The 22,523-nt window shown below is 49.6% G+C and overlaps 1 protein-coding gene across 4 annotated transcripts; it reads left to right on the forward strand.

Annotated features, from left to right (window-relative positions):
* The first annotated feature begins 291 nt into the window (after positions 1-291).
* On the forward strand, positions 292-22,208 carry hivep1 (HIVEP zinc finger 1). Of its 4 annotated transcripts, none has more exons than XM_048993444.1 (9): positions 292-519; positions 2,579-2,714; positions 10,054-10,107; positions 11,557-17,399; positions 17,502-17,638; positions 17,721-17,896; positions 18,742-18,843; positions 19,875-20,266; positions 20,534-22,208. In XM_048993444.1, exons 2-9 carry the CDS (start codon positions 2,675-2,677, stop codon positions 21,602-21,604), a joined length of 7,815 nt encoding a protein of 2,604 aa, XP_048849401.1. In that variant the 5' UTR covers positions 292-519; positions 2,579-2,674; the 3' UTR covers positions 21,605-22,208. The 4 variants fall into 4 exon arrangements, with proteins under 4 accessions (XP_048849401.1, XP_048849402.1, XP_048849404.1 ...); XM_048993445.1 differs by lacking the exon at positions 292-519 and adding an exon at positions 528-1,242; XM_048993447.1 differs by lacking the exons at positions 292-519; positions 2,579-2,714 and adding an exon at positions 6,121-6,214.
* The last annotated feature ends 315 nt before the right edge of the window (positions 22,209-22,523 follow it).

A 22,523-nucleotide genomic window follows, 5' to 3' on the forward strand; every position in this document is an offset into this window, starting at 1 on the left:
TGCTGAACACGGGCGTAACTACGCACTGGAAGGGATTAAAGCTTGGGAATATCTGCAAGGGAAAGCCCAGGCGGTAGTGAAGGGGCACAACGTGACCTGACAACAAGGAACCTCCGGGAACACCGTCAGTCCTAAACTATGTGCAATGGGGAGGTACCTAAGTAGCACCACGACGGACGAGAGTTTGTGGAACAAGGAAACGAACTTTTAAAAAGCCATTTATTATCGCGTTTTGTGCAATAATCATATTTATGTAAACCAGAAAACTTTATGAATTTATAAGTCTAAGAGTTGTAATTGTTACACCCATTTGCATCTCGCTTGTCGGCCGTCGCGTACCTCCTTGCATTCCTTTTCAAGCGGTTGAGGGGCGGGACGGGACCCCCGTTGACGTCAGTGGGCCTGCCTGTTTCCTGCAATAGAAAGTGAGAGAGGGTAAAGAGAAAAAACACTCTTCCCCATTGACTGTAAAGGTCTGTCATAATAGAAAAAAACCATACAACAGTTGCGAGTACACCTGTAAGTATATATATTTAAGGTTTCTAAACGTTTAAATTGTGCAAAAGTTACGGCCAACCTCGGGTGCATGAGTGTGTGTGGTGTTTTTAGCTCGCTAAGTAGCTACATGCCTCATAGTGCTCCCTTTTATCTTGCTGCGATCGGGCGAAAAGTTGCTTTCATTGCCATTAACTAAACGCGTTATTTGGTTCGTTGCGTAACGTTTCTGGGATTCTAGGTACAGAGGGAAAATAAAACGCGGAGAAATCGTTAAGGGACCGCTGTCCCGGCTAGCTAAACAGTCATCCGTCCTATTAATTCAGAGAACATCGTTTCGGGTTTTTTTGACGCCTGCAGTAATGGTGTTTCTCAGGTTAAGTTTGATATTTTTAAAGCGGCGTGCATAATGTTGTCGCTTCGGACGTGCCTGAGCGCAGCAGTTTAATAGCTGCTGCCGGGGGACATTGGTGTAATATCACAATCGGTAAAACCGAGGTACGTCTAATTGATGGAAGTTGTTGCATGATTCACCCAGATGGGAAGTGCCTCTTTCGCGTCGTCCTGCAAAGGGGGTTTTCCCTGGCTCCTCCCTCTCGTAGCCGCGCTTCATGTGATTACACATGCAAAATATTATCAGCGCGCAGCTCTGATCTCCTTTTCGTCAATTAACGACATATTCCAACGAGCGATTAAAAAAGACCTTTTGGCTGTCGTAGACGCTTGAAGGCTCGAGGCTATAGAGAAGTATGGCATGCAATTCCGGAATACATCGTACATCCTCATGTCCCTGTTGTAATGAAAGCATATTTGTCGACAGGGCATGCTTTTGGGTCTTGGGCTGTCTTCATCCTATTGTTGTTGTTGCGTTGTAAATGCGCGATTTTTTGTAACTGCAGCTGGTTAAGCGAGAGACTAATAGTAATATATGGATTCATACAGGTATTTTTTTCCATAGCTAGCTGGCATTAGATACCTTATTAAGCATGCGGTGTTTTTTTTTTTTTTTTTTTAGCTCGTCCCAAGCTATTTATTTTCGGGTGGTTCTTGCATTGACCGGAAAGCATGAAACAGAGGATGCATGTTAACACGTGTGCCTTTGTGGGGTGAAACGTTTTTATTTCGGACAAGCCCGTGTATCGATCGCAGACTGTTTGTCATTGTCCCCTTGAGCCGTGATTCATGCGCTTCTCTATTGGTGCCAGTCCACAATGCGGTGATGTCATTGCCATAAGGCGCACATGTACCACCGCAAGGGAGACAAATCCTATAGTGCTAGTACGGGCTGCCTGAGAGGTGGGAGATGACATAATGTTGTCGGCAATAAGGGGAGAAAAATAATCATTTTGAAGTTTGACAGGTTACATGTTTATACGTCGCTGTTGTGTTGTTGATGGTAGCAGACGCTGACACCTTCACGCTCTAATCTGCATTCATTTATTCATTTAATTCTTTCTGTTTGTTTATTTGTTGCCAACAGTCAAACCAGCAGGTATTATTGTAGGCTTTAAGTCTAGCGATGGCTGCTTCATACATCGCATGTTAATGGGAAGCTTCAGTTAGGTGAAACTGTGAGTGGGTGAAGAGAGCAGCGATTGTCTGCATTGAATCCCCAAAAAAGGGTGTTTGTTAGACGCTGCAGTCAAAACTGCCTGGCGTCCTTGCCGATGAACCGCGTGGCGCCCTTTATTCGGACGTTAGAGGCCACCTTTAACCTCTGACTTGCCCCACTCAGTGTCGCCCTCCCCTGCGGCGTCGCCCTGGTTTTGTCAAGCCAGAGGCGCGAGGGCTGTTTATGACACGTTACGTGTCAGTCAAGCTGTTGTGTGCGAAGAGTTGGCTCCTCCACCGACACAAGCCCTGGCTGCAGATGTTTCTGAACATCCCTCAGCTGCTTCTGTGACTCACGAAGACCCAGGCGCTGGTGCTCGGGCTTCACATTCGCTTCTTGAAGCATTTTTAAATGGCCTCTCGGTGAAAATTAGGTTCCCTTTTTGATCTTAAGACGGGGCAGAACGACGTCAGCCTCGCCAGGCACTGTCGCTCTGACTCCTGGTTCTGCTCTCCGGTTTTCCCGTTACAGATGAGTGGACGACATTCCCTGGCATCGCAGCGTGCCCCCCGCCCCCAGGACACCGACCCCCTCATTCAGCCATGAGCCTATGAGCAGTGGGAAAAGATGCCACGCACAAAGCAGAACCATCCGAAGAACCTGAAAGGTGAGATTCCGCCTCTTTACCTACTACCTGGGCTCAGGTAGCTTGCAGTGTGGGGCAGCTTAAGGGCCATTTGACCCATTGGGTTCATTTTACTTCATCAGGACGGTGTCAGACATTTGATGACCCGAGTGCTTGACCTTGATTCGGGTCTTCCGCACCATGCTGTGTTGTCATGTGACGCAGCTCAGCTTAGTGATCAGTATCCAGGTGTTTATTGGTTCAAGTCTCGTGCGCGGCTGTGTAAGACCCTTAACCCCTGCTGGTGTACGGATGCTGGCTGACCCCTTTGGATTAAACATCGGAGAGAAAAGTGCGTAAAGTGTTGCAGGGTGTGTTTGTGAGGTGTGTGCAGGAATACCTCTGTCAGTGTGTACCTCCCAAACAGCTCTCTTCCTGTCTGTTTATCTGGAACGAATAACATACCGCCAGCTTTGGCTTAACTTGTCAAAACGGCATAAATAATTTAGTTTAATAACTGCTTGTTGTCCATCGACAGCGTAATAATGTTTTCCCGAACAACCCCCCCCCCCCCCCCCCATTTTTGTCTGGGTGGCGCAGTGAAGCCGTGCGACTGTTAATTTTGTTGTTGTTATGAGCAGTGCTGCTGTGTAATTAAGTGTTTGCTCCTTTACATTTATTTCCAAAGCACTGATTTCTTTGCCAGTTAAAATTGCGCTCGGCTGCTTTTGTTGTCGTTTCTCTGTCTTTCTGGTTTATCTCACTGATGCCCTTATAAGGGACTGCAGGGGATTTTATTTAGCATTTCACGTTTTGGAAAGTTGTTTTTTTTTTTTTTTTTTTGTCTCGAAGCATTTTCCAGAAAATTTCCACTGTGGATTGGGGTGGGGGGTGGGGGGGTTATAGCAGGCAGCATTTATGTGCCCCTGCCAGGGAGTCAGCTTGGTGTGTTATTGTACTTGTAAAAACAAGATGCAGTGAAGACAGTGGAGACTCACTGCTTCACCTGACTTCAGGGTAATTCAGGTCAGACAGGAAATGTGCTACTTGTCAACACATGTTTGTGAATGACAGCTTGCTCGCTTCCTGTTTGGTCACCAGTGCAGTGTTTCTCACAGGGAATTCTCTCTCTCTCTCTCTCTCTCTCTCTCTCTCTCTCTCTTTCTCTCTCGGTCTCTCTCTTCCTTTCTTGCTTCTTGTCACTTTGTCCCAATTCCAACTCCTCGGTTATTTTCTAGATCAAGGCTCCATATTCTCATCTAGTTGTATTTGTTTGTATCTTAAAATCCCTCCTGAAGTCAGGATAGAGGGATTTTTTGGTCATTTCAATGTCCCTGCACTTTATCTGGGAGGGGGGCGTGGCCAGTCATGAGTGCGATGTAGCTGTAGGACAGACTGTATCTGTGACAGTATGACGCCGTACGGGGCGCAGGCAGGAAGTTAGAAAGTCCCACCCAAACATGACATGTGGCAGCTCCTGTTCACCAGCGCCCTTCTGCTTTCGGCCACGACCCCCGACCTCACCGCAGCCCAGTACCCAGGCCTGAACCCTGACAGAGATGTTAACTCCCAGTGACGCAGTCCAGCGCTTCTTTCAGAGGCGGTGAGGGAGTCGCTCAGAGTCCTGTTTCTGTTTTCTCAGTAGTAAATAAACAAACGCGATGTCATCGGAATAATTACCGGCACTGTCGGTCGTTCCAGCTGGAATCCCCCCCCCCCCCCCCCCCTTTGTGTTAGGAACATTCCTCAGAGGGATCAGGATAAATCCGCTCTTTTCTGTGAGTGGAGTGGGAGGGCAGTGCTGGGGTTAACAGCTTACCACAGGGACTTCACATGTTTCTGACTAATGAAGCCAAACCGGTATTTCCTTACTGTGCCTCAAATTAGAGTTTACATAGCCAGCGTGATGGGTACCTAGGGAACCTCTCTCCCTGTGCCATGAAAGCTTAGGGTTTTAGCAACAGTAACTACAACAGAGCAACTGAAACCAGTCCTGGAACATCTGGCTAACGTGCTGGTAGCTTCAATGAAACTTTCACTTTAGCAACAAAAGGACTGAAGGGCCGAGAGGATGCGGCCTTTTTTTATTTTTAACCTCCTCTGAGAGACCCAGAAACAACACAGAGCACCGGCCGCATGTGCTGCCTGTGTAGGGGCACATTTTGTTTGTCGTGGGGCTTTTTCATGAGCGTGCCGCGGTGCGGGAGCATCGGCGCATGAAGCAAGAGTGGCGCGTCGTGTTTCCATGCCGGGCGGCGTGCACACACACGTGTTTGGGCCAGGGAGCACCAGCTGACATGGTGCTTCCTATGACCCGGGGGGGGGGGGGTCCCTTTGCAGGCCCCCCCTCGCTGAGATGCGGAGCCCCCTCTGGAACGTCGGCGAAAAGGGGCCCCCAATTAGACGTGAGTGCGTGTGCGTGTGGAAAGGCGGATGCTGGAGCTGCGCTTGTATAAGTGGAACTCGATGTACTGTAGCGGTTGCCAGGGAGACGGAGCAGCATGAGCTTTGTGTGCAGGTGCAGTTCGCCGCGTCCTGCTACTGGAGTCTCCTCCTATAAAGGGGGGGTGGGGGGGGGCAGGAGGGGACAGCAGAAAATGGAGGTTTCTAGCCAAGCCAGGCCGGAAGGAAGCCACAGCCAGACGTAAATACACACCCGCACGCGAATACAAACACATGGGGGTGGGGCACGCCCCCCCCCCCCCCCCCACCTGCCCTCAGAGGGCTGGGGACTTTGGTAATGAGGAATCCTGTTGAGTCGGAATGTCTGGCTTTCTGGTGGTCGCCTGCCGGAATGGCCCAGCCAGGGGGGCGGGGATGGGGGGGGGGATGCCCCTGTCCGGCCCTGTCGCTGCCTTCGCCTCCCGCTGCATGTGCAGCACGTCGCTCTGATTTCCTATTCGAAAGTGGTGCGCTCACATGCACACTTGCACACGCACGAGGGCGAGCGAGGCGGGCTGTCCCGCTGGCAGCGTCTCATGCTCTTGCATAACGTGGGCCGTCTTTTCCTCCAGCTACTGTTGCCATGGAGACGTGGCGGGGGTGGATTCTGGGGCTGAGCTTGTGGACTGTCAGGCTGTGATGGGCCTGTCCTGCGTGCGCGTGGCCCCCAGCTGACCCCCCCCCCCCCAACCAGACCCCACATGCGGGCATGCGGGTCCCGCCGTGGATCCCGCCGCTTCGCCCTGCGTGCGCTGCGTGTGTCAGAAGCGCTGGCTGCTCCTTGTGACCTCGCTGTGTGTGTTTTCTTCTGTAAATTTGGTACTTTGCCGTTGTGTCGCACCTCAGAAACCACAGTGGCAGCTGCGCAGGCAGAAGCAAACGCAGCCGGCGTGCTTGCAGCGTGTGCGTGTGCGCAGCGGCTCGGGGGCGGGGGAGGCTGGGTTAGCAGCTAAGCCTATGTTGACACTCTGGCTGCCTCTTCATTGAGCTCCTAGCAGCGAGCTGATCTAGCGTGAGGGACGCCCCCCTCCCCCTCAACCCCCCTTCCTCTCCTCCAGGGGTCTCAGGAGGGACAGACAACAGAGCTCAAGGGGCAGCAGGTAGGGTGGCATGCGCCTGTGAGCGTGCGAGGTGTGCAGCGTGCGTGCAAATCGTGTTGGGATTTAACGGGACGGTAGCGAAGGCATTCCTGCCTGCTTCGCTTCGGTGGTCTCTCTCTTCACATTAATGCCAGTTGGCGTTGAGAGCTGAACGTCCCAAGTCTGTGGATCGAGCGCCAGCTTGGTTTCACTGTCTCGGATTCTCTCGCTCGTCCCTCACTTGCTCGTTTTCTCGTGTGTATGTGCGCATGCTTTTCTGTAGCATGTACCTGTTTACCTCCAGGGTGTGCACTGAGTGGTCGGCCAAATGCAGCGTGTGTGTGTGTGTGTGTGTTTGTTCCCCTCTTCTAAAGATGGATCAAATCCCAATTTAGATTTGTCGCTCAGAGTGTAGTAAGGGTTCACGACCCCTCCCAAATATGTCGTGCTAACTGGGGTCACCGAGCAACATGACGAGTCTCCCTGTTACATAATAGCAGGCCGTTGGGGTCCGCCTCCCGCTCTCTCCGGCCACCCAACCGGAGCACAGCTCATTTGCATAGCGGACAGGCCGGCGTGTGTAATTGGTCTGCCGCATCGATGCCATTTAGTGAGTCCGTCTCTTCTGCGTGCATGTGCATGCAGCCGTGTGTCAGAGCTGATCTGAATAATCGCTGCCACACTGCTCTGCTTCTGTGTCTCAGACTTCCCGCCCAGTTGTGTGTAGCCACGCTTGTTATATACTTTAATATGTTCTTTGCTTTTCCCCTCGTCGTCCTGGTACGTGAACAGTGAATTTTCTTGATAAGTGCGTAGCCAGTTTGTAGGTTATCGGCAACTTCTGTTTGGTCTGGACACGCCAGGAGACGCAGTTTGGGGAAGTTGCGTTTCGAGCAGCTATGCCGGCTGCATCACCATCAACAACAACAGGCGCTATTCAGACGAGAGGAAGTTATTTGTCTGTATTTTTTTCGGAGGCTTGTGGTAACAGCAGAGCTTGTTTACTCTTTCTGCCTTCTGTGGCCTATGATTATCCAGCAGGTATCTGTGTCGCTTGTAGCTCTATGCTTGGTGGGGCCTTGTTGTTGTTGGGTGGGGGGGTACAGCTGGGTTTGCATTTGGCTCTAGTCCCCCCCCACTTGCTTTCCTCTGCTTAGTGGTGATTTCTGGCACTTTTGCCGCTTGTGGGAGTCCCCTCTCGCTCTCTCTCGCTCGAGTGCAAAGCTGTGTCCATGTGGGCTGGCAGAGCGCAGCGTGTGAATCTGTGTGTGTGTGTGTGTGTGTGTGTGGTGGGGGGGAGACCCCCTCTGCGCAGCAAGATGGCACTGAGGCTGCAGAGAGGAATAGCAGATGCGCCTTCCCGGGACTGCCGTGTGTGGTTTTACACTCGGTAGAATATTCTAGCTACAGCAAGCAATGTTCCCTGGGGCCTTGGAGGTCCGTCAGGGCCTGTCTCGCCAGCACCGGCACTTCAGTGCCCTCCGGGTTGATGGGCGGACTTGGGGCATCCTCCTTCAGGCAGCCGACTTCAGGCCCCTTTATCCAGCCTCTAGCTGGCTGCCTCTGCGTTTGCCATCCGGGTGTCAAAAAAGTGTTTGTGGAGCACTGCAGTCTATTGGAACGGCTCTGCGGGACCCACCGGCACAGTCGATAAAGGGATTGACCGTGTGCTTTTGTGTAATTGCTGCCCCCATGGTTTAGATTAAATAATTCCACAATAAGGCCGCAAATGGTGGTACGTATTTATTTTTTAGGTAGATCTGCCCATTAAATCTACTCTGTTAACTGCAGCACTCAGAGAAAAACTTAAGTAGGCTTTGAAGGATATGCAATTACCTGCTGGTAGCAGCAGTTAAAATTAGTTTTTGTGAGCAGCACCATCCTTTTTAACTAGGCAGCTTGACGAGCGTCCCCTGATGAAGTGGGAGGTACCGTGTGATTGGTCGGCACCTAAGTGTTCTTCTACATGGGCGGGAAAGCTCTCATTGTAAGATGCTAATTTACAACATAAATATATAGGGACTTTATGTAACAGGCAGGTCTGGGATTATACTGCTCAGCTGGGGTTATCCTCTTCAAAACCTGTTGCCGTGGGAGACTTCCCTTAGGTTTTTACCCCTTAGCATTACGATGGTGATTATGACTGCCCATCATGGACGTTTAGATCCTGCTGTTTGAATGTATTAGCCTGCTTCTGCTGTGATTGGCTCCTCTTGTACAATTTGTACAATTGTCGTTTGGCTCCTCCCATTAGGATATGTATCATTGTACTGTGCTGTGCTCTATTATGCAATACATAATGCGTAGATGACACTTGCGCGGTCCGTAATAGAGCAAGGTGGAAACCAGGAGGAGGATTCAGGAGACAGGAAGCAGTGGGCTAATGTCAGAAGACCAACTAAAAGCAACCAGAGAATCCAGGGACGACCGTAGGGGAGGAGGACTCCCCACCTGATTGGTGGTTTGAAGAATGACAGGTCCCTGTGATAGGCTGCTCAGTCACATGGGGGCCCAGGTGGCAGGGTGTGGCTTGACTGCAGCTCTGACAGGTTTATCTTCAGGAATGTGGTTCAGTACAGGCGGGTAGGACTCGGCTGCCTCACTAGGCTCTGGTCAGGCTGCGTCTGAACTGAATTGGATATCAATGTCACTACACTCAGCCATAGCATGATGGAGGCACGCCGAGAGAGTCCATGTCACAAGGTCAGTCTGGGTGCGCAGTGTTTTTATAAAGCATGCATACACTGTGCTGGTGCTTTCACTTTTCAATGGGTTTTTATGCTGGTTGTTTTTCAAGTTCCTTTATGGGACCAGGCTTCTCTATATTGGCTCAGGGAACTGTAAATGAATCAGGGTCAAGCGTTTTCCCGCACTAGGGCATAAAATTTCCCAAAGGTGCGGGCAGTATTGATCAGATTGGCATTTGCAGCCATGACAGCCATCAAACCATGTATCTTTGTATTGTATGTTGTTAGTCAGGCACTTACCTGAAGCATCCTGAAATTCCAGGAAGTGGCCCCTTCTCTCTCTTGTGTTTCTGAGGAATTCTGGGAGATGCCCTGTGGTGCACCTGCAGTATGGCTACAACATTAGACTAGGCATTATGAAAGCGTAATCACTGGCTGGAGCGGCTGCTAGCATAACACATGCAACGTGGGCTCTCGCTCTGCCCAGCTGTTTGTTCATCTCAGGCTTTACCGTGACCTACAGCCTGCCTGCCAGCCGCTCAGTGCCCACGTGCCCCCGCCCTGCTGCCGAGGGCCGTACAGCGAGCAGTGGGCGTAGTCCCACGGGTGCATGACTCACGCGTGAATCAGTCACCCTACTACCAGCAACGGCTTTCTGAGTCCATATGAATAATGTTTTCCAGTCTGAAGTGTAAAAATCACGGGAAGCCTTCGTTTACATGTAAATCCGATGGAGTTGGCTTCTGTTGACAATATCTGCAGTCATGTGATCATGAAGATGAGCCCATTTAAGTATGACAGGGTACGTTTAGGGGGTCAGCGTCCGCTACCATGCCATGCCTGACCAGAACATAAAGTGTTGGACCGTAGGTCAGCGAGATGGCTTGTAGGTCAGCCTTGGTGATGGGACCAGTTTGCTCCATAGACAAGGGAGGCTGCGAGTTCCATGATTTCTCGGCAGCTGTGGCCAGACATGCTGAAGCCAGGAGGCGCAGTTCATGCCCTCACTCACACAGGCACACGCAGATATATCTTTTACCTTTAAACACAAATAAGGACTCTTTTTTTGAGCAAGGATGGATTGTGCCTTCCTCTGGGAGCTCCGCCGCCCTCGCTGTGTGCGGATTCTTGTGCATACAATATCCGCTTACACTGCTTCTCTTGTTCCCACAGATAAGATAGAAGAGGCACAGAAAGAACTGAAAGAGCCCAGCATTACCCAGAAAGGTGAGGATAAATTTGATTCTGATGACAGTCATTTTAGTGGTGCTTTTCCGGCAGAGGTTTCCAACCTCGCTTAAACCAGGGACCACCGAATGAAAAAATATCCTGGCTTAGGGACTGCAAGACTCATGCGTGGCTTCATAAATAAGACGAATGCAGGCGCGGGGGGGGGGGGGTCGGGGTGGGGGGGGTGATGGGTGCATGAGATGCATCTTATCAAATCTTGCGAAATGCTTCTGTAGTCCTGCTTCTGAACTGAATACCATGATTTGCTGCTTTTGCGGGAGCTTAATGTGCCGGAATGCAGCGTGACTGACATCTCTGACAGACAGAAAGGTCGCTGGCTAAAATCTAACCAGACACCCCAGCATTGGAAATGGGCCCCACCGTTTATTTTTTTGTTTTTAACTGAATAATAGGGTTTTAGTTAGAAATGGCTCACTCATGTGTGTGTTTCCTCCTTGCCGGTTATATGTGAGTGAGCTCAGTAAAGCTCTCCGGCAGACACAGATGTAGCATTCCAAGGTTGATTAGGGTTCCTCACGTGTTGCCCCCGTGCGGAGTCCTCGCCATGGTAACGTACCTTCAGTTGTCCCAGCACGGCTCGCAAATGATCGGAGCGTCACTGAAGCCATCATCCCAGCGTCTGCCAGAGCATGAGTGTGCTGGACAGGAGAGACTAGAAATGGTGCAGATTGACGTAAGACCTGGGTACGCTGTGTGGGTACCTGGTAGGTGGATGCCAGATTTGAGCTGCACTGGGAAGCAGGACAGGGATTACCTCATTTGCCACTTATAGCTACTGATGCATCTTCACTGGCGATGCGAAGATGCTGTAACAGCTTTAAGGACTGGAAGGTTGTCAGGAGGCCCTGTGGCTGCAGTGCTTCACCGCGTCCTGACGGCGTGGGCCAGGGGCACATTGTGTATGCCGCTATTTTGTTGTGATTAACTCTTAATTAGTTGACTTAATTCATGTTTATTTAATTGAGCTTTTAACTGTACTGTGCAGTTAATAAATTTATACAGCCTGTATAGAAATAATAACGCTTAAGGCATTCCAGGTAGGCAGATGGTCAACACCTAAAATCGATAAGATGTATTAGTGTATTATGTATTAGTCTTCTGCCAGATCAGAGTGATCCTTAATCGCCATTACGTAGCCAATTGGTTAACTGTATAACTGTTTACATGAGTGACCATCCATACATCTTCCAGAGTTTGTCACACTTCCAAACTGTCACACAGACAGTTATACACTATGTACAATTTAGAGACGCTAAGGTAGATACTGAGAGGAAACCCACATGCAAACTCCACGACAAATAACAAACAACAGTATTTCACTAAGACGAGGATTGGTACAAAATGGATGATATGAATATAGAGTGCTGGCAGTGGAAAAATGAATGATTGGCAGCTTTTATGTCATGTCCTTCTTTCCTTATTAAGGACTTGGCGAAAGTGGGCGGAGACATGCAGAAGTTAAGGGCTTGAAGAGGAAAAAAGTAATTGGGGAGAACCAGCTGAAGAAGGTCCCAAAATCTCCTGTGAAAAAGCCTCCACAGTCCAAGCCCTCAGAGGCAGGGACCTTCCAGGAATCCAGGGACCCAACGGCCTCCTGTTCCTTTTCCAGGCGTTCTTCCCAAAATATAACCGATTCTTCCAATAAAAATGGAGACTCAGACGGCATTCTGCAGGTGCGGCCACAGACTTCTGAGAGGTTGAAGGGGGAGGCCACACCCAGCCCAGCTGCCTGCGAGAGGCTAATGCAAACTGAGGTGACCCACAGCCAGCCAGCATCGTCTAAAGGAGGGAAGGATGCAGAGGGTACTCAACTGAAAGAGGACTGGATGAGCCAGGCTGACAGTGGGTTGCCCTCGCACTCTAGTGCTCCCCTTGAGGTCTTGCTCAAGGCTATGGAGCCAGACCTTAGTTCCCTAACAAGACAGAAGAGCTCCTTCTCTGGGGCTCCGATTGGGAGAGTGGACCCAGTTCCTGCTGCACAGTCCACCGGACAAGGTTCTGCAGCTATACCAACTGTCAACTATGGCATCCCATCCCAGCCAATACCGGCACGTTACTACCCTAGCCCTCAGGTGGTGCTGGCGAGTGGCGATACTGCCGGACAAGTCACACCCCTGCAATTCCAGCCACTTGAGGTACCAACGCAGAGCAGCCAGACAAACTCGCAGCACAATGCCATGAAGTTTTCGCCAGCAGCTGCTAACCACCCTCGAGAGAAGCATGACCTTCAGCAGCTGTATGGTGCTGTGCCTGCTGCCTCCCTGACTCACACACCGGTTCCCCCTAGTCAGAAGGCCCTGCCTCAGAGCCAGCCAGTCGTCTACACCTGTCAGTCTGTTTCAGCCAGTGTGCCCAGTACAATTCAGGTCCCAGTCACGCCTGGATACAACCAGGTTCAAATGGCCACAATTGTTAATCCAGGCCTGGAGCAAGTTTCCAGTATATCTGGCAAGGATCAAAAACCGAAGAAGCAGGGCAAGTATGTATGTGAATACTGCAACCGGGCATGTGCTAAACCTAGTGTCCTGCTCAAGCACAAACGATCCCATACAGGTGAACGGCCCTATCCTTGTGTCACCTGTGATTTCTCATTCAAAACAAAGAGTAACTTGTACAAGCATAAGAAATCCCATGCGCATGCTATAAAACTGGGCAAGGTGGTGCGGTCTGACTCTGGAAGCAGAGCCTTGTCTCAAGAATCGGACAAAGGTCTCGGCACACACTCCGATGTGGAAGAGAGTGCTGAAAGCGACAAGGAGAGCCTCGCTGACTTTGACCCAGACTGTTCACAGAGCAGCAGCAGAGCTTTGTCCGAGAGCAGTTTGCAGAGCGCTTGTGCCACACAAGACAGACAGGGAGAGGTGGAGCTGCCTGCTGTCCTTGAGACTCTGAAATCTGTGAACAACCTGAAGCCCTCTGAGCCTAAAGCAACTTTGCCAAAAGTGGTTGTCCATCCTGTCAATGTCTCCCCTTTGCGAGCAGATAGTCCAAGAGCTGGAGATTCCACCCCAGAGCTAGCCACAGCTCAAAGGCAAAGAGAGTTTCAGACAATGAGTGTACGTCCCACCATTAAGGTCTTGTCTTCCTTGAAAGAGGTGGAGTGCACCAGTCCCCCGCAAGAGGCTATAAGTGAGGTTGAGGACCAGGTCTGCAAGTCACCTCCTGGGGGGGGACATGCACAGCTACAAAGGCAGCAGGCAACTGACTTTTCTCAACAACAGCAAGGCAAATGTTTGCTGAGCCCCCGTAGCTTGGGCAGCACAGACTCTGGATATTTCTCACGTTCTGAAAGTGCCGATCAAGCAATGAGTCCCCCAAGCCCATTTGTCAAGATCATACCACCAACAGACATGGATGTGTCCAAAAATATGTTACCTAGCTCTGCTACTGTTGTGGCAACAGTCTGTGTGGAGAAGCCCCCGGCTTTACAGCGACAGATTCGCCCTCCGTTAGAGACTAAAGCACTCTCGCTTGAAGAACACATTTCAAAGCTGATATCAGATAACGAAGCAGTCGTGGATGACAAACAGCTAGACAGCGTAAAGCCTCGAAGGACTTCTTTGTCAAGACGGGGAAGCATAGACTCCCCCAAATCATACATATTCAAGGATTCTTTTCAGTTTGACCTCAAGCCAATGGGCAGAAGATCAAGCTCTAGTTCTGACATACCCAAATCACCATTTACACCCACCGACAAATCTAAGCAAGTGTTTCTCTTATCTGTCCCTTCTCAGTATCCATCAATGGACTGTTTGCCAATAACAAGGAGCAATTCAATGCCTACAACACCAGGATATTCAGCTATCCCCATTAAAGCTGCTCCTCAACCCCATCCATTGAGAGTCTGTCAGTCATTCGATGACAAAATTAGTTCTAGTAACGATGATGTATTCATATCGGCCCCTCCTACTCCTAATCCAGCAATGCATCCACGCACACTCGTAAGACAGATTGCAATTGAAGATTCTTCTGCCACTGAAGGACACAGCCTTTCTTCTGCCCGTTCCATGGATGAGGGCTACCGTGGACCTAATATATACAATGAGGTTCTGCAAAGAAGCAAGTCCTTCGAACAAGGACCTGCACCTGAAAGAAGCAAAAAGCCCCAGCAAAACAAAGGCACGATGTACGAATGTGAGACTTGTCGCAATCGATACCGGAAACTTGAAAATTTTGAAAATCACAAAAAGTTTTACTGCTCTGAGCTTCATGGACCAAAAAATAAGTCTGTCTCTGTTCGAGAGACTGATCCAGACCAGTGTCTCAGAAACGTGCAGCAATCCCAGGTGTTCCAGGGGACAGTGGGTGTGCCTGGCTTGATGGAACAAGTTTCAGCAGTGAGAAAAAGAAGGAAAATGAAAAGTGTCGGTGATGATGATGACCAGTCCCCAACAGACACCAACCCTCCCTGTTCTGGAAGTTTTGATTCCTGCCAAATGTCCAAAGATGTTCGGACTGGAATCTTTTCTCAGCATTCTGTCTTACTGGATTTGCAGTCTGCCAGCAATTTGTCACAGGTCCCTCACATGCAATTAATTGCAAGAAGCACTGAAACTTCAGAGTCAAGATTATCTCCAATTAGGGAAACTCAAATTAATATCTGTAGTAAAGAGAGAGAAGTACAGAGGCAAGGTAGTGGGACATCTGTCATTCGACACACAAATTCTCTTAGTAGGCCTAATTCTTTCGAAACATCTGAGTCCATTGACAGATCCTCTCCTGTTGATATTTTGGACAGAGAAGCCCAGAGCATGACTAAAACTGTAACTGGAAATTCATCAAGTACTGTGCGGGAAAGTCAACCGGAGTCAGTACCATTACAGAAATGTGCTAGTACAGAAAGACCTATCGTGGACCAGCATGTTGACCACGTAGCGTCAGTGCCACCTGAAAGCTCTGTTCCAGTGCAGCAGTCACGTCTGGTACGCCAAAACAACATTCAGGTGCCAGAAATTCTTGTGACAGAGGAACCTGACAGAGAACAGGAAAGCCTGGGGCACGAGCCAGAGAAACATTTGGAAACATTCAACTGGCCCCAGAGAAGTGAAAGCCTTTCTAAGTTGCCCACAGAGAAGCTTCCCCCTAAAAAGAAGAGGATACGACTAGCTCAAATGGAGCACTCCTCTGGAGAATCCAGCTTTGAGTCCACGTTGTCCCGCAGTCTTAGCAGAGACAGTAGTTTGTCTCGAGGTTCCAGTATTTCTGCATCATTTGACCGAGATGACCTGCCCCGGTCTGAGAGCCCAGTGAGGGTGGAGTGTGCTATCAAACTTGCAGAGTTTCAAGGGTTGTCTTTAGTCAACAATACTTTGGGTGTTCCTGACTCTAAAGTAATGAGACGAGCTGCATCAGAACAGATTAGCTGTACTCAGCCCTCGGGGGAGATTGACACAGACTATCGTAGTAAGTCTTTTGATTGTGGAACAATATCACCTACTAGATCATTGTCACCTCTAGAGAAAGTCTTGCCAAAGAGTTCACAGGCTCCTTCAGGGGTCCAAGTGCCTCTCCTTGAAAGGAGAAGGGGGCCTCTTGTTCGTCAGATGTCCCTAAAAATTGGACCAGAGAGTCAGCAGCAGGCAGGGAAGCAGGTTCTGCATAGAAATCCATCAGCAAATGCAGTGCCTGTTCCTCCACATAGGCCTGCTACACGGCCTGTTATTGCACAGCCTCTTATTCCCCACCAAGTAAGTCCTGTAGAATCTCTTCAGCAGCCAGCTGGACCCACAGTTCAGAGCATCAACTTAGGAAGCCAGACCCAACACCCTACAGTTCATGGCCTTCCACATCCCTGGCACCAGTCCACCAGGGTAATGTGCCAAAGTGTGCAACAGCTTTCAGTCCATGATGCATCAGGTTCCAAGGATTCTCAGAACAATTCTCCTAACTCACAGGATAAACACTTTGTGCCCAAATACCAGTTGCAGTATTCTGCCATAAAAACAAGCCAAACATATTCACTCCCAAGCACGCAGGTCATGCAGATCAGCCTGCCTGTCAGCAGCCTTCCCGTGGCTAATGAGATTGCTAGTGTGTCTAAGCCAACAGATGGAATCCAGAATGTATGTGTGATACCACAGAATCACCAGGTAGCAGCACCTATTGTCTTGCCGATTTGTCTTCAAGGTAATCTGTCCTCATTCAACAGGACAGGTGTCACTCCTCTGCCACAAATTCTAGTCACCCATGAGCAGCTGAACACTTCCACAAAAGCAGCTTGCCATACCCAACTCCCTCAATCCATGGACAGTGACGTTGACAATTCAACACACATTCAAATAGACAGGCCTCTGGTCTCTGCTAGTCAGGTAAATTCTGGCTCAGTTCCAGAAAACCAGAATATTGTAAGTGACATCCAACAGGGAACTACACCAGGTGGCTTGCAGTACTCTCAGAAAGTGGCCCTGTGTCCACAGCAGGAACCTACTGCCTCTAGCAAACGTATGCTTTCCCCTGCGAACAGCCTGGACATTGCAATGGAAAAACACCAGAAACGTGTCAAAGATGATCACAGCGCTGCCTGCCTCACTGATGGCAGGTCATTCAGTTACCTGAATTCCAAGATGGCGGAAGTGACCAGGCAGCGGAAACTGATTCTAGTTCGACAAGTCTGTACCACTGAGTCAGTGGATAGCCCAGTCAGTTCTGAAAGTCCTCAGCTGGATCAAGAGAAGCCAGAAGAAGAAAAAGCCCAGTCTGCAGGCTATCTACCATCTACCACTTCCAAGGTACTTGAAACAACAAGATCCGTACTTGAGACTGAAACTAGCAGAGATGCAACATATCAGGTGTCCATTCCCGCATTCCAAAGTCCAGGCCACCAAGCATCTTCCAGTCTGCCAGCTAACTCTACACTGAAGTCGCTATGTAAGAGTGAGGAGAGGAAATCCCCTGGAAAATGTCCTTTGAGGCCAGCAACCTTCCATGGACAGGTAAAACTGGTCTCTTCTGTGTCCCTGGTCAACACCAGAGACAGCCACCGCCTGTCCTTCCCCAGTCTGAAAACTACAACGTCTTTCACCTGGTGTTACCTTATGAAGAGGAAGCCTCTCCACATTCCCCAAACTGACCAGAGGATATCTGCATACTCTACCTGGGCCATCAGCAAAAACAACCCAAACCCACTGGGTCTGCCTACCAAAGTGGTTATGTCTTTATTCGATTCCAAACAGACAGCTAAGAAAATGCACTACACACAAGCCATAACCACAAGCCTGAAATCTGACATCTTGACGTACTCCAGCAAGCTAAAAGACAGCTTGCCAAAGGTAAAAACTTTCTTTAAAACTGTATTGAATAGTTCATATTGGTACCTTTATATTTTCAGAGTTGTATCATTGCTATCTACTTACAGCACTTGTTATTCATAGGTCTTAACCCCTCAAACATCCAAGCTTAAGGAGAGCACCAGTAAGGTCAAGTCAGATGCTCAACAGAGTAATGAGTCAGACAGAGAATCGTCTTCTTCCAAGACTGAGCCAAGACGAGTCAAAATATTTGATGGCGGGTATGTCAAAATTGGCTCTTAAAGCAATGGTTGTAGTGATAGTATTAAGCGTAAACATTGACCCCTTCCTTTCCGGTGGTAGATACAAGTCCAACGAAGAGTATGTGTATGTGCGTGGAAGAGGCCGGGGGAAGTACATCTGCGAAGAGTGTGGCATCCGCTGCAAGAAGCCCAGCATGCTGCGGAAGCACATTCGAACGCACAGCGATGTCCGGCCATACCACTGCGTAGACTGCAACTTCTCCTTCAAGACCAAAGGTGAGCTGCTGATGATGAGCTGTTCTGTGTTATACCGGAGGATCACTGACACGTGGACAGTAATGAATATTTCCAGATCCTGAGATTCAATCTAGACTCTGGAGCTGCTTTGGGGAATTCCAGCAGGTTAAGATGTGGTTAGTTGTACCAGCTGGACCAGGCCAGTCCACTTTATTTGCTTATTACTTTTGCTAAGTTTAAATCAAGGGTCTTCAATGTTTTTGTGGAGCAACCAACAACCAGCAACCATTGGTCTAAATCCTTCACTTTTTTTCACCCACAGTTTCAGAGGCCTTGGAATTTGTTTAGCACAGTGTGTATTTTAAAGAAATTTCCTCATTTTTTGTTTTTCCAAGAATTATTGCTTCTCAACTTCAACAAGAGCCAAATGTGACTCACTAACTTAACTGGTCTGCCCACACACGACTGTGGAAGTGATCAGAGGACAAATGATGCCTGCAGCCTTTCAGAACTTCTCTTCCATGAGTTGGATGATAGACACAGCCTGGCAGAGCCAGAGGCACAATCTACATATACAAGCCCCACATGTACATATGTGCGTGTGTGTTTGTGTGGGGGAGGGTACGTGACAATAACTGGCAGGTGCTGAAGCAGAACCCACAGTGGCTGTGACAATGTGACGTATTTTTGTCTGTGGTGGAGGAAGAACTCGGGGGATTGACGCTTTTCATGTCAGATGATCACCAAAGTTAAGGAAAATGCGTAAGCAAAACTCCCACTGCAGAGTGAGCGATCTCTGCTGATCGTGCCAAGGTAGACCTGGACTCATTCACCATGTCAGGACAACCTCGAACAGAGCCTGACCAAGTCCTCTGTCTCCACAGGAAATCTCACCAAGCATATGAAGTCCAAGGCCCATAGTAAGAAATGCATGGAGATGGGGGTGTCGGTGAGCTCGGTTGAAGATGCAGATACTGAGGATTCAGGTAAAGTTTCAGTTTTTAGTTGTAATCTTTTTTTTTAGGTGGTGTACTAGGCCATTGCTTAAGGTCTCTGTTGTTATTATAGATTCTGTCATGTATTAGCCAATCAGAATCCTATTTTCAATGGGCCATAATTCGAGCCTGTACACAAATATGTTACTGTTTCTAATAGAAGTACCTTTATAGAAATGGCAAATACAAGTCAGTATCAGAACAATGCATCGCAGATTAATGCATCGCATATTAATGCTTTGTATAAATAAAGCAAGCGCATGTAAAAACCACATGCAAATTTGCCAGCCGCTGATTGAAGACCTGTGGATTCTGACAACAGGAGCACCTTGCTTTGTGTTCATAACAATAGCGTCGACAAGCGCTAACAGCGGATTGTGTTTGTTTTGCCGTGCAGCTGTGGTAATCGATGCCTGCGCTACAGTCTAATTGTCTATGCCGAATGCAGCTCTCTCTTCCTATCCCAGAGTGCATGTGGGCGGCATGTACAGCGTGTGGAAAGAGGAAATTGCAGCTTCTAATATTAGCAGAGATGCTGGGGGCTCTGGGCTCCCTGTTGCTGGAGGAGTGTTTATTTCATCCTGTCCTGAAGCTGTTTCTGTGGGCGTGTGTGGGACACTTCCTGTGTCCACAGCCTTGTCTCATCCAATCACTTTGTCATAATAATCACTGTCATTATTGCAGGACTCTCACTGCAAGCCTGTAACCTTTTGGTAATGAAGCTAGTTTTGCTGCTATGCTACCTGCTGCCATTTTCAGAGCTCTGATGAAAACATTACATAAATGTTACGGATAAAATTACATTAAACATTCATTTTTCACTCAATTTCTTAGTTAAAGAAAAGACCACGCCATTTTTTCATATGCATATTGCTACATAGCATCGCAATCCTAATGTTAAACTCCCATAGCCACTGCATCGATGGCCCGAGGCGCGCAAAGACTTCTCGTTTACAAAGAGCAGGACTCATAATGCTGTTTGGCAACTGACTCAAAACTCGCATTCAACTGTGTTCTTCCAGGCGACAGAACCCGGATGGTGGCGATAGACAGGCCCGGCTCTGATGGGGATGAGTCTGACGGACCGGATGATGAGGACAATGATGCGGAAGAGGAAGACGAAGAAGACAGCCAGGCAGAGTCCAGCCTTTCGGCCACGCCGTCCGTCTCCGCCAGCCCGCAACACGTGCCGTCTGCCCTGACCAGCATCCCACCCAGTGCCCTGCTAGCACAGATGTCTCTCTCAAACAGCCCACCCCCTCCGGCAGCCCCAACCACTGACTGCCAGACCTCTGACACAGAGTCTGTGACCATGATGAGCCCCATCTCACCCTGCAGGCAAATGTCCATCGATTACCCAGATTCAGAGGTCCCGGTGAGCCCACCGAGCGATGCCCCGCCGAAGCCCAGTCAGGTGAGGCCAATGATTTCATTTCACACGCATGTCCAGAGGTGGAAAGTTCAGGTCCAGAAAGCGCAAATCCAGACCAAGGTTTTCTTTCAGCCAACCAGTTGAGCATAAAGACTCACAGCCACAAAGTACTGTACACCTGGTTGGTTGAGACAAGGCCTTGGTCTGGATTTTTACATTCTGGACCTGAACTTTCTACCTCTGCTCATGTCAAGCATGTAAGTCATAGAATGGGTGGTAGTGAGTGACTCCTGCTTGTCCTTTTCTCAGGATGTTCTGAACACCCCATCTCAGACTGGGGAGGCAGGCGTTCCAGTCGACCGTGGCACCCAGACCAGCCTCCCACCTTGCTCCACCTATTCCCACCAAGGCCCTCTTCACTTCCTGCCCCAGAGCCAGATTCCCGAGGGCGGGGCAGGTGGGACAGCGCATCTGTTCAGCCACCTGCCTCTGCACTCCCAGCAGCCTGCTCGCACCCCCTACAGCATGGTGCCTGTGGGTGGCATCCAACTGGTCCCGGCCGGCCTGGCTGCATACTCTACCTTTGTGCCTGTTCAGGCTGGTCGTGTGCAGCTCACCATCCCAGCTGTGAGCGTCATCCACCGGGGCAGCGGCCCCCTTTCTGGCTCAGGGCCGGATGGCCTCTCGCAAGCTGAGGCTGCACCAGAGCCCTCTGGTGTCTTGCCCTGCTTGCCCATAGGCCAAGTGGGCGTGGCTGGACTGCAGACCCTAGGGCCACCCCAAGCATTGCAGCCCCTGGGTCTCGACGCCCTCGGATTGATGGGTCTGGCAAACACTGGTGGCTCCCCTGCACAGCTGTTACCCCAACCAAGCCTTGCGATCAATGCTGTCGGTCTGCAGGTCCTGGCTGCTAGCCCTATTCCCCAAGGCAGCCCTGCCCCCCAAGGGAGTCCCACCCCCCAGACGCACTTGCCCAGCTTGCAAATCCTCAACTTCACCCTCCCAGCCATCATCCCCTCCCTCAGCCCACTTCTGCCCCCACCGGAGCCTTCGGGGACCACCGAGAGCGCCAGTACTCTCCCCAGCCACAGGGAAGCGGAGTTTCCAGTGTCTGGCAGTGCCACAGCAGTGACCTCCCCCGCCACGCAGCTCCAACAGGAAGTGACCTCAGCGGGCAGATCCAGCACAGGTGCTAGCGATGCTACCCAAAAGGAAGGGGCCACATCACCGCCCAACTCTTGCCAGCCCATGAATGGCTGTGAAAAAGTGGCACAGGGTATTTCGCCAGGGGGCATCAAGGAGCACGCTCTGAGGCAGGTGACGGTCGACTACAACGACGCCTCGAGCGACGATGAGGACAGACTCGTCATCGCCACCTGAAAGCCCCCGTTAACTTCGGTCACTTTTTATTTCCTTTTATGCTGGTCAGTTTGTACAACTGACAACACTTAAGGGGTCAGAGTCTCTGAAATTTGTCCCTCTGTTAAAGCACATTTTTTTGACATGTATGTGCAATCATAAATGATGACCAATCTTTTTACTTTTATCTGTACTTTTTTTTTTTTTTTTTTTTTGTCACCTCTGGACGCTTTTCTTTCTTGTACATGTTGTATAGACAGTTGTACCTTGTGTACGGACCTGTATATATTCCACTGCAAATCCAGTAGTCGTGTTTGTTCAGAGAACCTAGATGTAAAAAAGAAAAAAGAAAGAAACAGGATAAAATGGAAGTGGAAAAATATTTTGAAAAGTTTTATGTAATAGATTTATGGAAAACTAAACTCTATATGTTGCACTGATGAATGTCCATTTCTAGGGCTTTGGGGCAGCGTCTCTGAGTGCAGATGGTGGAGTTGAATCTATTTATTATGTTCCATCGGCTGACCAAGGGCCTCCGGGCCCCCTGGTCTGTGTAACTGTAGCTTCACATTGCGGTATCTATCTTATGATCTGTATCAGTAAAGCTTTGTTTACAAACGTGTAAGAGCTGCCTGTGTGCTGTGTGTGTTTCTTTAAGTTCCGTCAATCAAACACGCAGACGGTGCGACATATCCTAGTTAGCGGCAGACACCAGCAGGCTGAGAATGGCACGCATTCAGAAAGCTTCTGCTGTCCTGTGTCTGTGTGTTTATCTTCCGGCAAGATAAAGACACCATCTTTCCAGCGGAGACCATGTGTATCCATTCAGCGGAATATAAAAGCCCGCATTCCTCCGTCCAGCGAGTGCCTAGCAGTGTTAAAACGTAAGAATGCCAACCGTTCTGCACTCCAGCGGGGCCCCCTGGAGGAGACGGGTTGT

This window comes from Brienomyrus brachyistius, chromosome 23 (genome assembly GCF_023856365.1).
Source record: "Brienomyrus brachyistius isolate T26 chromosome 23, BBRACH_0.4, whole genome shotgun sequence".
NCBI lineage: Eukaryota > Metazoa > Chordata > Actinopteri > Osteoglossiformes > Mormyridae > Brienomyrus > Brienomyrus brachyistius.